An 18,205-nucleotide genomic window follows, 5' to 3' on the forward strand; every position below is an offset into this window, starting at 1 on the left:
TGTGGTTGGGAAGAATATAATGAACTATACTTCATAGGGCTATCATAATGGACAGTAACCAGAATGGAAATACTAATGGGCTGTGTTTCAGGAATTTATTCTTAAGCTAGTAGTTTGGAACTAGAGACAATACATTTTGCCATAGTAAAGTTGCTAAACTGTTTGGGTTTCCAAAGAGCCCACACATTATTGCGTGTGAAAATACTTTGAGGGCTGAAATTGCAAAGCAAGTAGAAATTATTATTTAACTCAAATTTGTCATAAAACTTTTCAAAAAACAATATCATTATAATCCAAAACAAACAAAAGCATTTAATATTTATCTTGAATACTGGAATATGAGAAAATGCATAAATATGCATTAAATAATCAGGAGGATTACATGGTTGACTGGAGGTTTTTGAGATTATGTGGCTGAGTTAGAGATATATTCAAGGTCATTAGATATTGAAAGCATTGGTTTGTCATATTGTTTAATTTCACTTCAAAAGAAGTAGGTACAGGGCTGGGGATGTGGCTCAAGTGGTAGCATGCTTGCCTGGCATGCATGCAGCCCGGGTTCAATCCCCAGCACCACATACAAAGATGTTGTGTCCGCCGAAAAAACTAAAAAATAAATATATAAAAAAATCTTATAAAAAAAGAAGTAGGTACAGTGGTGCATGCCTGTAATCTCAGAACTTGGGGAGGCTGAGGCAGGAGGATCACAATTTTGAGACCAGACTCAGGAACTTAGCTAGACCCTGAGTCAAAATAAAAAAGAAAAGGGGCTGGGGCTGTAGCTCAGTGGTAGAGTGCCCCTAGGTTCAATCCCCAGTATCCCTCACCATCAAAAAAAAAATGATATGAAATCACACCGAAGGGAGCACAACATTTTTGATGGAGAAAGACCTCTGGCAGAGAGAAAAAGACAGAAACACACACACACACACACACACACACACACACACCACACACACACACACACACAGAGAGAGAGAGAGAGAGAGAGAGAGAGAGAGAGAGAGAGAGAGAGAATTTGTGTGTATACACACATGCGTGTAAGAGTACCTAAGGTAGAATTTACCAAGTTGTGAAAGGCAGAGTAAGGGGGTAGAAGAGCAGGACACAAAAAGCATCTTGAGATAAAAAGAAGTGGTACCAAAGCAACCCTTGAATCTGATAGTTGCTTATGTGAACAATCGACTGGTGGAGTTTCATATTAATTTCAAGGGAAATTAATAATTGATTCAATTTTAATGAGCTTATATGTTCAATATATCATTAATAAAGTAAAAATAAGAACATCATGAAATCCTTTTGGTGCCCTCATTCTAGCCAAATTTCCTTCTTTTTTCCTAGAATGACAAAGCTACCATCACCAGGCAAATCCAGTGTCTCTTGAGAAAAAAATCACCAATATATTGAATTCTTTATACCAAATTGTTACATTTAGGATTAATCTGAAAATTATAAAATATAATGGATACTAAGGGTTCTAGTGAGGTTAAATAGGCCTGTTCTAAGAAAGAAACAAAAATACAAAGAAAGGAGAGGTACATTTCTGTGTGTGTGAAGGAGAAAAAAGATACAAATAATGATGCAATGGGTAAAGAAAAAAAGAAGTGCTCCATATTAAAATAGGAAGAGTCAGTCCTTAAAATTCTTTATTGTTCAAGGCCCATTTTACATATGAAGAAACTAATTAGTGTTAACAAGAAAGGATCCCACTAAACAAGTATATGGGCTGCATATATTCAAAAGGTCAAAGCAATTCTTAACTGTTCATAATAGTCTGTAAATCATTTCTATTAGTAGATATGCTTTGTTCTTGTTGCTATAGTCACATTGTTAACACTTTCTTCAGGTTTGTCTACACTATTTGAGTATTTATGGATTTTTAAAAATAACTGATTTTTCTGATCATAAGTGTAAAACATTCTAGGAAATTCAGAAAAATAATACTGAAGAGAAAAATAATCATTCATAATTTTGCCAACAATGTTAACATTATGGTGTATTTTCTTTTTTAAAAACTAAAACATTATTAGTTGCAGGCAGCATTTAACCAAATCATGTCAATATTTTGTCTGGAACGATAAGTTAATGTCTAGAGAGAATCAAAAACACATAAACGAGTAAATCCCAGTACTGTAATTCTTCAAAAAAGGTCAAAATGAATACAGTTAACTCAAAGTCACAGATTAGTACCTAACTTGATCATTCAAGTGTTAAAACCAAGTAATCCACAACCAGATTCTGAACCTAATAACCTTCATCAAGTCTTGTTTCCCACAATTTAGCATGAATCACCAAACTTTCTTTTCGTAAGAATTCAATACTGTAGTGAGCCTATTGGCAAATTCAAGCAGTAGCTACACACCGTGATGCATAGAAGGACATGCACACTGCTTGAAAAGAAAAGAACAGGAAATGGAATAATAACAAAGAGCCCTTGTGTACTGCTTTGCCTGTAGAACTCCAAGGTGGGTGTTGTACAGCCATGTGTGGCAACTCTGAACTGGCTTAGTAACTGCCTCAAAAAAATGCACGTGCTCTGTGCTTGATAATAACTCCCTACAGCAAGCAGCTGCGGATCACCATTGTAACATAACCCCAGTGCAGTGAAGTACACTGTTTCTGTGGGCAAATGGGTTTCTATCACAATATTATAAGAGGTCATTCCCTCAGGAGACAAAGTTGGTAATTGTGCTGCATCAAAAATACTTCACATTGTGGTGCAAGGTTATCTTCTGAGCTTGGGAGTTTCTATTTCTTGAGTTGGGTGCTCATTATACAGGTGTTTTCACTTTGTGAAATCCATTGAGCTCTGAACTATAGATTTATGTACCTTTTTGCTGCATGTAATACTGCAAAAAAATTATGTATGCAAAAATTATTCATTATCAGAAAATGTGCAGTATCCTATCAAATAAACTTTGGGGAAAACCCTAAGAATAGTTTACAGTTCAGTGGCCATCATGACTTTTTAAAAAGACACTTTAGTCAATGAGGTGCTACTTAAGCAACAAGGAAACTGGTGGCAATCCTCAGTTCTGAAAAAGTTATCACTCTAATGCCATCCATTTCCCTGCAAATTCCATGATTTTGTCGTTTTTTTAGTGCTGCGTAATATTCCATTGTGTATAAATGCCACATTTTTTTTAATCCATTCATCTATTGAAGGGCATCTAGGTTGATTCCAGAGTCTAGCTATTGTGAATTGTGCTGCTATGATCATTGATGTGGCAGTATCCCTATAGTATGCTCTTTTAAGGTCCTCAGGGAATAGTCCAAGATGGGCAATAGCTGGGTCAAATGGTGGTTCCATTCTCAGCATTCCCAGGAATCTCCATACTGCTTTCCATATTGGCCACACCAATTTGCAGTCCCACCAGCAATGTACAAGTGTACCCTTTTCCCCACACCCTCGCCAGCACTTGTTGTTGTTTGACTTCATAGTGGCTGCAAATCTTACTGGAGTGAGATTGTATCTTAGGGTGGTTTTGATTTGCATTTCTCTGACTGCTAGAGATGGTGAGCATTTTTTCATGCACTTATTAATTGATTGTATGTCCTCCTCTGAGAAGTGTCTGTTCAGGTGAGGGGAAAGGGGGAAAAAAAGGGAGAGAATTGAATAAAAGCAGATGGGGTAGAGAGGGAAGATGAGAGGGAAGGGGAGGGGGGATAGTAGGGGATAGGAAAGGTAGCAGAATACAACAGTCACTAATAGGGCATTATGTAAAAATGTGGATGTGTAATCCATGTGATTCTGCAACTTGTATTTGGGGTAAAAATGGGAGTTCATAACCCACTTGAATCAAATGTATGAAAGATGATATGTCATGAGCTATGTAATGTTTTGGACAACCAATAAAAAAATTAAATAAAATACAAATATCAAGACAGAAAAAAAAGTTATCAGTTATGGGAATATTGTGAGAAGAGAAAATAAAGCACAATTGGTAACCAAATATTTCAAAAGACCAATGCCACAAAGGCAATGCAAATGGGATTAGACCAGACCACATTTATGGATAGTAAGTATATATATTCTTTTCTTTTTACTGGTTCTTTTTAGCTATCCACAACATTCATTTTGACAAAATTATAAAAGCATGGAATATAATTTGTTCTTATTCAGTCCCGAGTATTTCCCCTTCCTCTCCCCTCTTCCCTCCCCCTTTTCTCTTCTCTCTACTCCATTGATCTCTCTGTTATTTATATTGTTTTAACTAGTGTCTTTTGGACATACAAAGGTCAAATGTTTTCTCTGATATACAGAAGCTAATCCAAAATAAGGTGGGGGGAGGATAAAAAAATAGCATATTTTGATATAAACTTCTGTTGAACAAATTTTTGTCTTATATGCCCCAAATCATACTCCTTCCCATCAGATTGTCATACTTCCTTTTTTGCTAGCTAATGGAAGAGAGGTTCAGTCCCTAACCCTCAGTCAATGGCCACGAAAACCATTTTTCTATTTTTAATCACACAAGGAAGGCTTACAATCAAAAGCACTGGGTGTGATAATGGAGTGCAGTAGATAGAGTACATACAGTTCTTTAAATTATACACATACACAGAGAGAGAGAAAAAGATGACAATAAAATGCTAAAAAGTGGCCATAGCTACAGATTTGTAGGTCATCTTTTAATTTTTCTGTATTTTCTTAATACTACATTAGTACTCATGAAAAATTCATCATCATGATAAAAGTAAAATACAAAGTTATACCTATGCGTGGAAAAAAGTTAAGAAGGAATTTGAATAATGTTTGTCTCTATGTTTTAGAGTTATGGGTAACTTTTAATTATACTTTTCTATATTTTCCAAGTTCTCTATAACAAGGATAATTACCTTTAAAAATCAGAAGATAACTAAGAAAATGTCCTTACTCCCCTCTCTTTACTCATTTGATTGGAAACAGACATTAAATGTAGCATTCTGTACTCTGAATGGGGAAAAAGTTCTTTATATACTTAGAAAACAATCTGGTGATCAAGCTATATTTTCCATTTTTAAAAATAAAAAGATGGTGTTCTCTTTTATGTTAATGAGGTTCAATGCTCATCACTGTGTTCAATGGAAGTATATTAATTGGAGACATAAATTGAAGGCTGTTGTAAATAGTTTCTTTTTTGGCGGGATGCTGGGGATTGAACTTGGGCACTTGACCACTGAGCCACATCCCCCGCCCTATTTTGTATTTTACTTTGAGACATGGTCTCATTGAGTTGCTTAGTGTCTTGCTTTTGCTGTGAGTTCAAAGCCATTTGAACTCACGGTCATCCTGCCTCAGCCTCCTGATCTGCTGGGATTACAGGTGTATGCCACTGTGCCCAGCTCTGTAAATAGTTTTAAAAACATTAAAAAGCATAGTGAGAGATCAATTTAAAAACTCTAAAAACATATTTCACTATTTCCTTGTTATATAGGTCATTTTGTCATTAAATATCCATATAACTTGCCCATGACAATTGTTATGGTTTGGATGTGAGGTGTCCCCCAAAAGCTCATGTGTGTGACAATACAAGAAGGTTCAGAGAAAAAATGATTGGGTTGTGAGAACCTTAACCTAATAAGTGAATTAGTCCCCTGACAGGGATTAACTGAGTGGTAAATGAAGACAGGTGTGGCTGGAGGAGGTGGGCACTGGGGGCATGTTTTGGGTATATATTTTGTATCTGGTGTGTGGATTCTCTCTCTCTGCTTCTTGATCATAATATAAGCCACTTCCGTGTACCACACACTTGCTGCCATGATGCTCTGGCTCACCTCAGCCCCCAAGGAATGAAGTTGGCTATCTATGGACTGAGACTCTGAAACCATGAGCCCCAAAATAAACTTTCCCTCCTCTAATTGTTCTTGCCAGGTCGTTTGGTCCTAGCAATGAAAAAGCTGACTAAAATAAAATAATGGTGGTCACTACAGAAATTAGGGAGCCCATAATCTTGAAATATTTGTATACTTTTATTGTATGTTCTTCTTCTTCCTCCTCCTAGATTTTTCTACATTCCTAAATAGGGCAGGTACTTTACCTTCATTATTTTGTATTATTCAAGCAGGAAGCACAATACACAGCAGTCAGTAGATCCTTGATAAATAGTCAATGGTTTGAATTCTAATCCCTTTCCTTAGATACTTTTCTATTGAATCTTATGATCATCTAGCATTAGAATTCTTAGGTGTTTTAAGGCAACTCAACAACTATTTCTAGAATATATCCAAACAAAGATCCCTATGGGGAATCTGAAGGTTAACCAAACATTAAAATGATTATGATCCAGTAAGAAGGTAAAATAATCCAGTAAGAAAGTAAAGAAGTTGGGCTGGGGATGTGGCTCAAGCGGTAGCGCGCCCGCCTGGCATGCGTGCAGCCCGGGTTCGATCCTCAGCATCACATACAAACAAAGATGTTGTGTCTGCTGAAAACTAAAAAATAAATATTAAAAAATTCTCTCTCTCTCTCTTTTTAAAAAAGAAGAAAATAAAGAAGTAACTATCAGCAAAATGCATAAAGTACACTAAGAGATCAAGTGCCATTATGATCAAAAAGATCACTTTGTTTTGTGTGTGAGCAGTAGTGGGAAGAGAAAAAAAAGAATTGTATAGAAACACCACATATTGCAACCTATAAATGTGTGTAAATTGTTATGTTTCAATTAAAATAAAACACAACTAAAATTTTTAAATTAAAAAAAAAAGGCTTGAAAGCCGAGGAAACTTTTGTTTTGAACTTTGAAGAATGGGTGAATTTTTGAAAAGTACAACTGAAAGAAGGGATGTATAGTCAACAGCAGAAGTACAAGCAAAGTAATAACAATGGGAAAGGATAGAGAATGTTTAGGGAACAATATGAGAGAAGAGGTACATAAAGAGAGAAGTTTGTGACCAGATAATTAAGAGTCTTGTATGATAAGGTGAGCAATGTAGTCTAAACTTTGAGTAATGGTACCTATGTGATCAGAGCTGTGTTCTGAGTGGCAAAATGGAGGAAGAACTGTATACAAGGAGAAAATGACTGGAGCAAGGAGACCAAATAGGAATCTAAAAATTTTTCCCCCATGAGAAAACAAAGGAACTGAAAGTATGGTGATAACAGTTGCAAGGGAGAAGGGGACATGTGTGAGAATATTGAAAGTGATAGAATCAACTGGATGTGGTAGCTAGCTACTTTTTTAAGGGGGAAATAATAGGGGTATGGAATGCAAAGGAGAAGTGTTAAATGAATGGTTTAATAAAATACCAGAAATGAAAAAAGAAAAAAAAAAAAGAAAGGCCACAGAAGGAAGAAACTGCTTGGGAGAGTTTCAAAGGAGTGGCCAATAATTTTAAATACAGTACTGCAGAGATACCAAGAAGAATACATCTGGAAATGGATTTGGGAATGTTATTTGACATGAGTGAATCATCACCACCCAATCCCTTTTGATCCTCTTGTGAGCCTCTTACTATAGTAAAAAACGTTCTGTTCTAAGTCAATGTCCTAGAATAAAAGCTAAATGTAAGAGTTGAGAAGAGACTCAGATAGTGATAAAGAAGTGTAATGTTCTTTGTGAGTGGAAAGAAGATTGGTCACTTAAGGAAAAGCAGTTGTATAAGAAAAGAATGACAAACCTAGAAGGGCCCCCCAAAATTTTTCTTTATAAAAATTCAGTCTATTCAACCTGTTTCTAAATGGTCCATTTTATGACTTTGAGGAATGTGGACTTTAAGTACTCCAGGTATTTATTTTCAAATTATGTTCTGATGTAGGATGCAATTTTCATTTTTTCTGAAATACATTTAACTATTTTAACTGTGATTAAAAATAGTATCTTCCTATATGACAGATACAGCACTGACACTTTATCTACATTATCTCATTTAATCCTAGCAACCTTATGAGGCAAATTTATTATTGTGCCCATGTTATATATTAGAAAACTGAGAAGGAAAATCATTGGCCTATAAATTTAAAAATATTAAACCCTTATTATATATATTAGCCCAATTCCTTAACTAATCTGTTCTACTATCTTTCAACAATGCAAATAAGTAACTTTTTTTTTTGGTTTGGTTTTTCTTTTTCTTTTTTTTTTCATAAGTAACTTTTATATATAAAACTGTATCTCATTGGAGGCCGCCAAATCATTAAATTACACTGTCCATTCACTTTTTTTTTTAAACAGCCCTTAGGAATAACGCTTCTCTGGCTACCCCTTTGCATATGTTTCAAATTCTTGTAAATGTGTCATGGATTATAAAGGCTGTATCTTGCATGGGTCTTTCAATAAATTCATGCCTGCACATGTTGACTCAAGGAAAATTGTACAAGCAAGTACACACACCACTTCAACCCCGAGGCTGTGCTCAATTAGACAGCAGGCAAGGCTCAGGCCCATCTGCTCAGAGTAAGAACAGTTAGTTGCGCAACAACAAGAGCATGCTTAATGTGTCTGATCATGACAATCTACATTTTAGATGGCTTTAGTGCTTACTCTAAGTTTTGGCTGCTTTTTATCTGATTTTCATATTTAAGATAAGAACTTTGAATAATAATTAAACTTTGAAACTAAATTTCCTTCCAGGTTTCTGGATCCATTTGACTGAAAAAATGTATGTATATCCAGAGATTCCAAGGCAAACTGTTAATGAATATCTATCACTTGTAATTATCTGTATGAAGCAAGAGTTGCTGAATACATTGCCATCAAAATGAAACACAGAAATTCCATGGGTGGATGCTACATCACAACTACCTTTTATGAAATTTTGGTATACATAAAAACAGCCTTGTTTTCCAAATTGATTGACCTTACACAGTGGAGTTTCTCTCTACTATATAAAAAATGTGGAGCAACTGTTCTAAATCAGTTAGTTCTATTGCTTCAAACAAATGTATCTTCATGATCAAAGGATTGTGATAAGTGAGAGTGTGGAAACTCAGCACAAACTGGAACAAAGGACAAACAATTCAAGTGCAGGCCCCTGTGAGAGTGGGTAAAGATTGATTCTGTAAACAAAAAAGACAGCAATGTCTTCTCCACATTTGGTGACCCCTGTTTAATTTGCAACAATATATCTTGAGTTAATACTTAAACCTCAGTCTTAACTCTCTGCCACTACAATCCAAGACAAATTATTTTTGACCAGACATTAAAAGGAACCCCTAGGTTTACTCTTAGGAGTGAATATATAATACAGCACTTTGCAAACAAATATTCAATAACACAAGTGGAGGAAATGCAAAGTAATTTCCCCCCACCCATGTTGAAAAGTAGTTTCTCCAGGAGTTCAAGGGAGAAATGTGATTCTAAACCCCAAGTAATTTGCCAGTTTTTTGGTTAGTTGGCTTAAAGGCAATATTTGCTATCACCATCATCTTAGATAATAATAAGTTTTCAAAGCATCAAAATACCTTTGTGAATGGAGTTAAGCAATCAGTATTTAGGGCTTTATTCATACATGATATCCTGAAACACAATAGGCATAATTAGGTTTCCAGTGCTTATGTTTTTCCTACTACATCATACTGCCTTTCAATAAAGTGTAAAATATATGTATAATGTCTAGCACATAGTAGGAGTTCAACAAAAAGTAATTTTACTGCCTCCTGAAACTATCAGATAAATGTCCTTAACAGAAGTGGAAGAAAAATAGTCGAAGTGGGAACTCTCTAATAAAAGAATATGCTTCAATTACAAATTATTCATGCAAATGAATCTCATTTGGAGAAGACAAAGTCAAACCCTTGTGTTTTAGACAGAAAACTGAAATGTAAAGCATTTAAAATTTAATAAAATTTATTATTCACTTTTACTGGAATTTAAATGTAATTTCATTCTAATTGTTGGATTATCAACCAAAGAAATATAGTTTGCTCCTATAATCAACATGCTAAATCTAAGAATCACAGCTTTTTAGAGCTAGAAGGGATCTTAGAGTTCATTTAGTTCACTTTTATCTCTGCACACTCTGCCAAACTGGCCTCCACCCTTTACACCTCTATGTTTTCATCTGACACGTGAGTAACTTGTACAAGGTCATGAAACTGAGAGAGGCAAAGAGGGGGCTAAAGGAACTCAATCTTCTCAGTTCCAGTTTAGTGCTGTTTCCACCCAGCCACTCAATAAGAACTTTCCAGGCAAATCCTATCATACTGCTTTTAGAAAAACACAAATCCTCTAGCGTTAAATAAGCAGATTTATCTCTTCAGTGACTCCTAGAAGGCTAATCCATATCAGCTAACCTTTACTGAGAGTGAATAATCTGTTATACTGTCTTAGACTCAAGTTTTATTTCATTTTATTCTCAAAGCAAACCTGTAGATAAGTTTTTCCTTATTAATCATTCCCATTCGAATATTGAGTGCATCCAGACTCAAAGACTTCAAATAAGTTGCCCAAGGTCAGAAGACTAGTAAGCAATGAGCAGAAATTTGAATCAAGGTCTGATCTGAGGCCCAGCTTTTAACCACCACCATATACTGCTATTGCATGTCTCTTCCTTTTTCTCCTCCTTTTTTAAATCTGTCTTTTGGGGTCTAGGATCACTATATACATATAGGATATTTGTGATTAGGTATTATTACCTAATCACAAATAGGGAAGTTTCTGGAAGGATTACTGAAGGGGAAAAACAATAACCTACACCAGCTCCACAAATTTAAGAACTACCTGGACTACTTTACAAAGTCTAGGCCCTTGCTATCCTCATGAATAATAAACCTCTTTCTTTCTCAGTAACTTTAATCACCTGTTTTGGAACTCAATAACTGAAATCAGATTTTTCAAAGACAAATAAAAGCACTGATACCAATAATCTTTTTGGGATCTAAGACCATGGGGCAGAGAACCCAAGAGCTAAGCAAAGTTTCCACCAAAATTTCAATGGGGTTAAGAGGGCACAGTAACACAATCTTGTACCTGATACCTAGGAAACACGGAGAGAAAAATAAGAAGAGAGGCGAGGAAATCTGTCGTACAGCAAAAAGTGAGGAAGAGGTTTCCAGATGATCTTCTCCATAGTAGTTTAAAAGCCAGTGCCCACCGCCACTTAATCCAAGGCAAGGCAGCCTTGTGAAACACTAGGAAAAGGCGATGCGAAGAGAGCAGAGTCCTCAATTCGCCTACCTCTGCACCTCATTTGTCTTACCCTTTTCCACCAGAGAGGCAAATTCTAAAGGATTTTTTTCCGCCCAACCCCCACGCCTGGTGAATCTCAGGGAGGAGGACCCTGCCCCACTCAGCGGGGGCAAAGGGGGCACCCATTTTCCTTCAGAACAAGGGGATAGGGAAAGGAGGGCACTGAGGAAAATAGGAGAAACTGGCCATGGCAAAGGTTTGAAGGGGTGCAATTTAGTAGCTGGACTCACCCGGGTGAGACATGGGGATGACCTCATTGCGGGTCCCCGGGAAGTTAAAGATGACAGCTCCAGACGCCCCTCTCTCATAAGCCAGATGGATCTTGTCTGCGAAGGTGCAGCCTCCACCACGTTGGATGAGGGCCAACCAAGAGACTTGAACGGTGCTTCCCCAAACCGTGGGCACCGTGAAATTCGTGTGCGGGTTACAGGCGTTGAGCGCCCCGGGCCCGTCGGGAGGTACCAGGACCCCAGCCACAGGCTCCAGCGGCGAGTCCTGGCCGTACACGCCCTCTTCGCTCAGCTCCCACACGGTGCGGTTCACTCCTGTGTGCGGAACCCGCCAGGACACGTTGAGGTACGCGGTCCACACTGCTTCGGCCCCCCGGGAGCCGGGGGCATGCGGACTCAGAGCCAGTAGGAAGCACCATGCCAGCAATCTGGAAGAGCCGCAGCCACCACGGCAGAAGACCCCGGCCCCGGGTGGCGGCCCCATGGCGCGCGCGCGCTTCACGGTTCCCTAGGGCCCCTTGCACGCACTCTCTGGGCACTTGGCAGGACCCTGGCCTTGACCAGGTGCGATCCAGGTGGGGGAAGGGCAAAGTGGGACTGATGCACCGTGAGCTAGGTCGGAGCCCAGAGGCACGTAGCGTCCGTAAAGAGGTTGCAGCAGACGCAGCTCGTGGAAGCTCCAGTTCTCGCTACTGCTGTGGCCGCGTCGGGCTCTGGGGCTTTTGCATGAAGCTCCGCCCAACCGACTGGGGGTAGAGGTGGCTGGGAGGGAGGAAAGGACACTGCGGGATCCGCCTCTTAAAAGGGTAACAGGATAGGAAGGCATTACAGTGGGCTCTGAGCTTGTGTGGCCAGGTGTGTCGCGTCGTTTTATGAAAAATGGACAGGCGAGGGACTCTAGAATCTGCAAACATTCAATCTTTCTGATAGGATTCGAGTCAGTTTTGAACTGCAGGAATACCTCTTTCCCTCCAAACATTTGCTAAAGGGCATTTTGAGATTACGGAGCCAGAATGTGAAAGTACTACTAAAAAGAAGCAGATCCCATGGGTCTGAGTTGTAGTCAAGAGAATTTGGGTAGGTGGGTGGTGCTGGAGAGGACAGGGTTTGCCGATTCCCTAGGGGAAGGCCAGAAAGAGCCAGTTCTTGTTACCCAATTTTACTGGCCTCAAATGGCACCTTTCTCCTTTCCTTCTCCTAACAGGCGTCATACGTTTGTACTTCCTTCCTATCCTTACCCCAGACTAAATGTACTGCATCAGATACCTCTTCTAAAAGTAAAATTGGTCTTCACAAAAGAATTACTGTTTTCACATATCCCAAAACCAATCCTTTTTTCTTCCCCATCCATAAATCAAGTTTACTCCTGCACCATTCATGACCTTAACTACATCATCCTTTCTCCTTTTCCCACTAACAGAAAGGAGTCTGACCCACCTAGGCCAATTCACCTATGTCATTATTGCATTATGATTTATCCCTAGTTAAGTGTACAATTTCTATTTACTGTGTCAATTATTACATTTACTAGGCAATCAATAATATGCACTAAAGCTGAATTAATACATCTTGTGTCTGGCCACTATGAATAACTTCTGATTCTGGGGAACTTAGTTCTTTGTGCCTCAATTTCCTCATCATCTGTAAAATGGGAATAATAATGACCTAATTTATACAGTGGTTCAAATAATTGAGTTCATACATGTAAAAGCATTTAGAATAGTGCTTAGCATAATGTAAAATGCTATGTTAAAAACTATTACTATCAAACAGGTTTAGGGATACAGTACATCTAAAATAAAGTTGTTACATTGAGGCAATAATCAGAGAAAATTATTTTTAGGATATTCAGTCTTAGCCACTTTTTTAGTTTAAGGAAATATAATATTCTTAACCTACCCCGACATTTGTTAAATTCCCAATGAATCACTTCCCTCAATCCCTGACCCAGCCTTTACTTAATTAATATTATTCCCAAAGGTTAAGCATGAGACAATTCTACACTTGATATTCTTATGACTTTGGAGAAAGCTAGAGGAAAAGTACCACCATACACCAAACAGCAACTAGAATACAAATAAATGGGCAATTTTGTGAAACATGAACCATGACAGTTGAAAGGGACTTTGGAGGTCAAGGGAGGGTAGGTAGCAGAGTACCCCTAATTATGGATGACATTAACATCTGAGATTAAAATGAGCTAGAAGAAAAGAAATTAGTAAAATAAACCATCTCTAAGAAATGGTACAATTCCAGAAATTATCTGAATTTGTTGATGAAAAACACTGAAAATTAAATCAAGCAATATTACTTGGATGACAATCAACTACATTGTACTTTGAAGAAACAATGTATTCAAAAGAAAAGAAGTATTTTATAAAGTAATATATAAATGAAATTTGAAAAAAATATTTATTAATGTGCATCCATTCATTATTTTCTTAAACAAATATGTATTGCATATCTGTTATGTCCTAGGGGCTAAACATTGGGATACAAAATCAAATAAGTGCTCTCATAAAGCTCTTAGATTAATTTGGATGAAAAAGACAAGTAAAATGATAATTGTATGCATATAATGTAAACATTATGATAGATGTATGCATAGGGCAGTAGTGGGAAATAGAGAAGTCACTTAACCCAGACTGGGAAATAAGGGAAAGCATCCCAGAGGAGGTTACATCTGTACTGCAAGGGTCAGTCTTTCTAGGCAGAGAACAACACAAGGAAAGGCAGTGAGACATGAAACAGAAAATGTTGGGAAAGTATAATTACAATAAGCCTTGTAATTGTAAAATGGTTGGAACCTAGACTACAAGAGGAAGGATAGTAAGAGATAAAGTTGGAGAGGTCATAAGGTCCTGTTTTGGACAGTCCTTTGGGTAAAGCTAGAAATTTGGACTTTATACTGAACCAAAATGTAATATAATCAGGGACACACATACACATATGAATATATATATATATATATATGAATATATATATATATATATATATATATATATATATATATATATATATATATATGAAAAAATATCAGATTTGAAATTTAGAAATCACTATGGCTTTACTGTTGACAATTGATTGGAGGGGACACAAGTAGCAGAAGGAAGCCCAGATAGAAGATTGTTGGCTATGCTCCAGGTGGGAGATGAAGGTGGCCTGGACTAAATAGGTAATAGAGATGAAGAAAAGTGGAATATTGGAGATAAAGTCAACAGGAGTTGGTTTGGGGGAAGAAAGAGATGGAAGAATTAGGGAGTACTCTGAGGTCTTTAGCTCTGAAGACTAGATGACATTCAATTGAGGTACTGGGGGTGGTTAAATGTATAAGGTGGGTAGGAAGGGAGATTCGTTTACTTTAGGCATGTTGATCTGGGGGTGCCTATGATGTGACTGGGTAAAACTGTGTGTTAGGCAGTTGGATACTCTGATGACTGAACACCTACTAAGTGCAAAGCACTGTAGAGGCAGGGACACAAAGGAACCAGTATTTGCTCTCAGTGAGTTCACACTTTAGAGAGACAGAGGTAATGAAACAATAACAGTACAGAGTAATAAATGTTATGATTGAGAAAAGCAGAGGATGTTATGGCAACACAGATGTGACTGAGTCTTTAGAAACAAGAAGGGTTATCAAAACAAAGAGAGTAAAGATATTTGGGCATAAGCAATAGTATATTATATGAGAATACCAGAGAACATTCAGGGAACTAACTTTCAGTGGTGAGGTATGGCAGGGATGTAAGCTGCCAAAGGGGAACCAAGAAAAGTGAAGCTATTCAAGTATGCTGGCCCAGAGCACAAAGAGTTTATAAACTATTAAAACTGTTGAATCACATGTGCACACACATACTTAAAGCAAATATGGCAAAATTTATTGGATTTTTTAATTTTTTAGTACTGGGGATTGAACTCAGAGGTGTTCAACCACTGAGCCACATCCCCAGCCCTTTTGTATATTTTATTTAGAGACAGGTCTCCATGAGTTTCTTAGGACCTCACTAAGTTGCTGAGGCTGGCTTTGAATTCATGATCCTCCTGCCTCAGCCTCATGAGTTGCTGGGATTACAGATGTGTGCCACCATGCTTGGCTGATTGTTGGATCTTGGTGGTGGATACATGGGTGCTTATTGTATTAGTTTTCAACTTTTCTGTATATTTTACAATTTTGTAATAATGAGTTTGAAATTATAATTTTTTATTGAAGCCACTAGAGCAAATGAATATTATGATCAAATCTGGGCTCATATAGATAATTCAGATTACATGAGAACAAGACTGGTGACAAAGAGACTAATGGAGAGGCTAGCATCCCCAGATCTATTCTGATAGTCTGATTCCACAATTGGAGGTCTAGCCCAATTGTGGAATCAGACTATCTTAGCTTGATGATGCAAACCATTAAAACCATCCTGTGAACTCCCCCTGCTCTGAGTTCATTCTCACCAGGCAACCTTCTTATTATCATTTAGCTCCTCTTGTAAATATGCCTACTGGGAGATAATGCACTGATCAGCAAACACTAGTATCTGGTTCATTTGGAAGTTATACTTCTCATTATAAATTAATCAATTGGCATTCTGGCTCATATATTGGTCTCTTGTGAATTTGGTTAACTATGAGTCAGTTCCCAGGAGCCGAGACTCTGGTTATGCTACCAATCAAATTTCAAAGCTGAGGACCAGATTGTAGATCATGATTGCATCAAAGTCTTTCCACTCTGCGTAATTCACTAGCTTTACCCACCATATCCTTCTGAGTCACTGTGAGTTGTTTTCAAACTACAACAGTAGCCTTGCTACTGAGCAGGAGGTTGTTGACCAGGAGCATCACCATTATCAGGCAACTGGCTAGAAATGCAGAATCACAGGTCCCAAACCAGTCCAACTGAATCAGAATCTGCATTTTAACAAGATCCCTGGGTGATTTTTATGTACATGTACATTGGAGAATCCTTGGAGTAGACTAGACTACTCTTGATAGGTAGTTAGCATCTAGCCTCTGCTTGAATGCTTCCAGTGTAAAAGCTAACTACCTCACGAAGCATCACACTCTGAATAGGAGGACTACAATTTGCCTGTCAGAATGTTCATGTGTATGTAGTTTGACCTTGCTTCCGACCATTCTCTTCCTCCTTCCAACTCCAGACCGTCAGAGTTTGCATGCTACTCTCTAGCTGTATCCTCAGTCCACCAAAGCCTTTTCTCTGAGCCCTGCTCCTGTACCAGACTTCACTTGGTTCTTGACAAACCAAATGTACTAGTTCCACATATATTCCCTCAGGGCCCTTCTCCATAAGGCTAATACCAGCTGCTGTTCATTGAGCATTTACTATGTGCTTTACATCCTTATTCATTTATTCCTCACAGCCATCTATTATTAACTCCATTTTTTTTTTTGCAGAATAGAAAACAGGCTCAGGGAGAATTAGCAACCTGCCTAAGCTCATAGCTAGGAACAGAAGCAGAATTCCAATGTAGTTCCGACTCTAAATATTAATAGCTGATAATGATTCAGTGTCTTCTCTCTGGAGAGTGGCATTCACAATTTAACATTGCTTTATATCAAAGAAAGAAAGTTCAAGTGAAATGTTTCTTGTGTGCATTTCAGGCACTGTGAGCATTGAGGGAGATATATTTGGGCCAGGAGCCTTTTTAAATTCCTCAAATCCTACCACAAAGGCTAACCCTGCCAAATATTCGTATCAGCAATACCAAACTGAAAGCTGCCCTGAGCAATGCACTATCTAATGATGAACTGATAAACAGAGCAACATCCTGCAGGAGCAAAAGCAGGGCACCATTGTGGCAGATTAAGTTTCCCATCACACTGAATTTCTGCAGAGGCGTAGAGATGGTCGATAATGTTCAGCCTTTAATATGTCTGCAAAAAATGAGACATCACCTCTGGCTTTTCACCATTAAATAAATGACAAAGCACAGTCTGGGACAACTAGTGCCCTGGCATCTCAGTGATGCTATGGCTACACATCTTAACAACATAGGTGTATAGAATGTATAGAGAAAGGATGGCAACAAATCTCAACTCTAGGTGCTGCTGTGAGTAGGAAGAAGAAACGGTAGGGGTGTGGAGAGAGTCAGCCAAACAAAACAAAATAAAACACCAAAATGTGATGCCACAGCATATTTCCAAATGATATATCACTTGCAAATGTAGATAAACTTCAGTTGGCTCACATTGGTATACAATGATTAGAAAACGTGGGATTTTTTTTTAAAAGAGAGGCCTCATGCACACAAAATTTCAGAGGTCTTCAGAGAGTAGGTGTGCTAAATCCGAAACTAAGAACAGTCTACTTACATCCATCATTATTAGCTACAATTGAAAGTCTACTATGACCAAGGCTGTTATACCTATAAGTATTACATGCTACGTCTTACAGAAGAATCTCAGACTCAGGTCAAATAAGTTGTTGAGGTCACCCATGATAACCAAATGACAGATTTATAATTTGACCACATGTGTGAGTGTAAAACTACACTCTTCCTATTATATCACTTTCTACCCTATATAACACTGCCTTCATAAATAAAGGTAGGAAAATTCTTATATTTATTGAAAACCTATCATCTTTCAGACACTTAAAAAGAATTAATTTTATCTTTTGGTTCTCATAATAGATAATATCCCATTATAATTCTCATTTTTCAAATGAGGGAAATGAAATGCAGAAAGATGAAGTATTTTGCTAACAGTTACACAGCTAGTATGTGCTAGTTGGAATTCATACAGGGGTATGTATGACTCCCAGTTACATGCATTATCACTCCACTATACCTCTTCACATAGAGATAATATCATTATAATATGGAAAGAATGAATGTATCCAGTAGCACATTCAGC

The 18,205-nt window shown here is 37.7% G+C and overlaps 1 protein-coding gene across 2 annotated transcripts in view; it reads right to left on the minus strand.

Moving 5' to 3' along the window:
• The window catches only part of Rnf128 (ring finger protein 128), a 100,018-nt gene that overhangs the window by 49,008 nt on the left and 32,805 nt on the right, over positions 1-18,205 (minus strand). The window contains exon 1 of one of the 2 annotated variants that reach the window (XM_005323386.4): positions 11,339-12,082. The exons of the other annotated variant lie outside the window; for it this stretch is intronic. Coding sequence (XP_005323443.1) covers positions 11,339-11,822 — 484 coding nt within the window. The 5' untranslated portion in view covers positions 11,823-12,082. Of the gene's footprint in view, positions 1-11,338; positions 12,083-18,205 lie in introns of those variants that run through there. 2 annotated transcript variants of the gene reach the window in all.

Source organism: Ictidomys tridecemlineatus, chromosome X (assembly GCF_052094955.1).
Source record: "Ictidomys tridecemlineatus isolate mIctTri1 chromosome X, mIctTri1.hap1, whole genome shotgun sequence".
NCBI lineage: Eukaryota > Metazoa > Chordata > Mammalia > Rodentia > Sciuridae > Ictidomys > Ictidomys tridecemlineatus.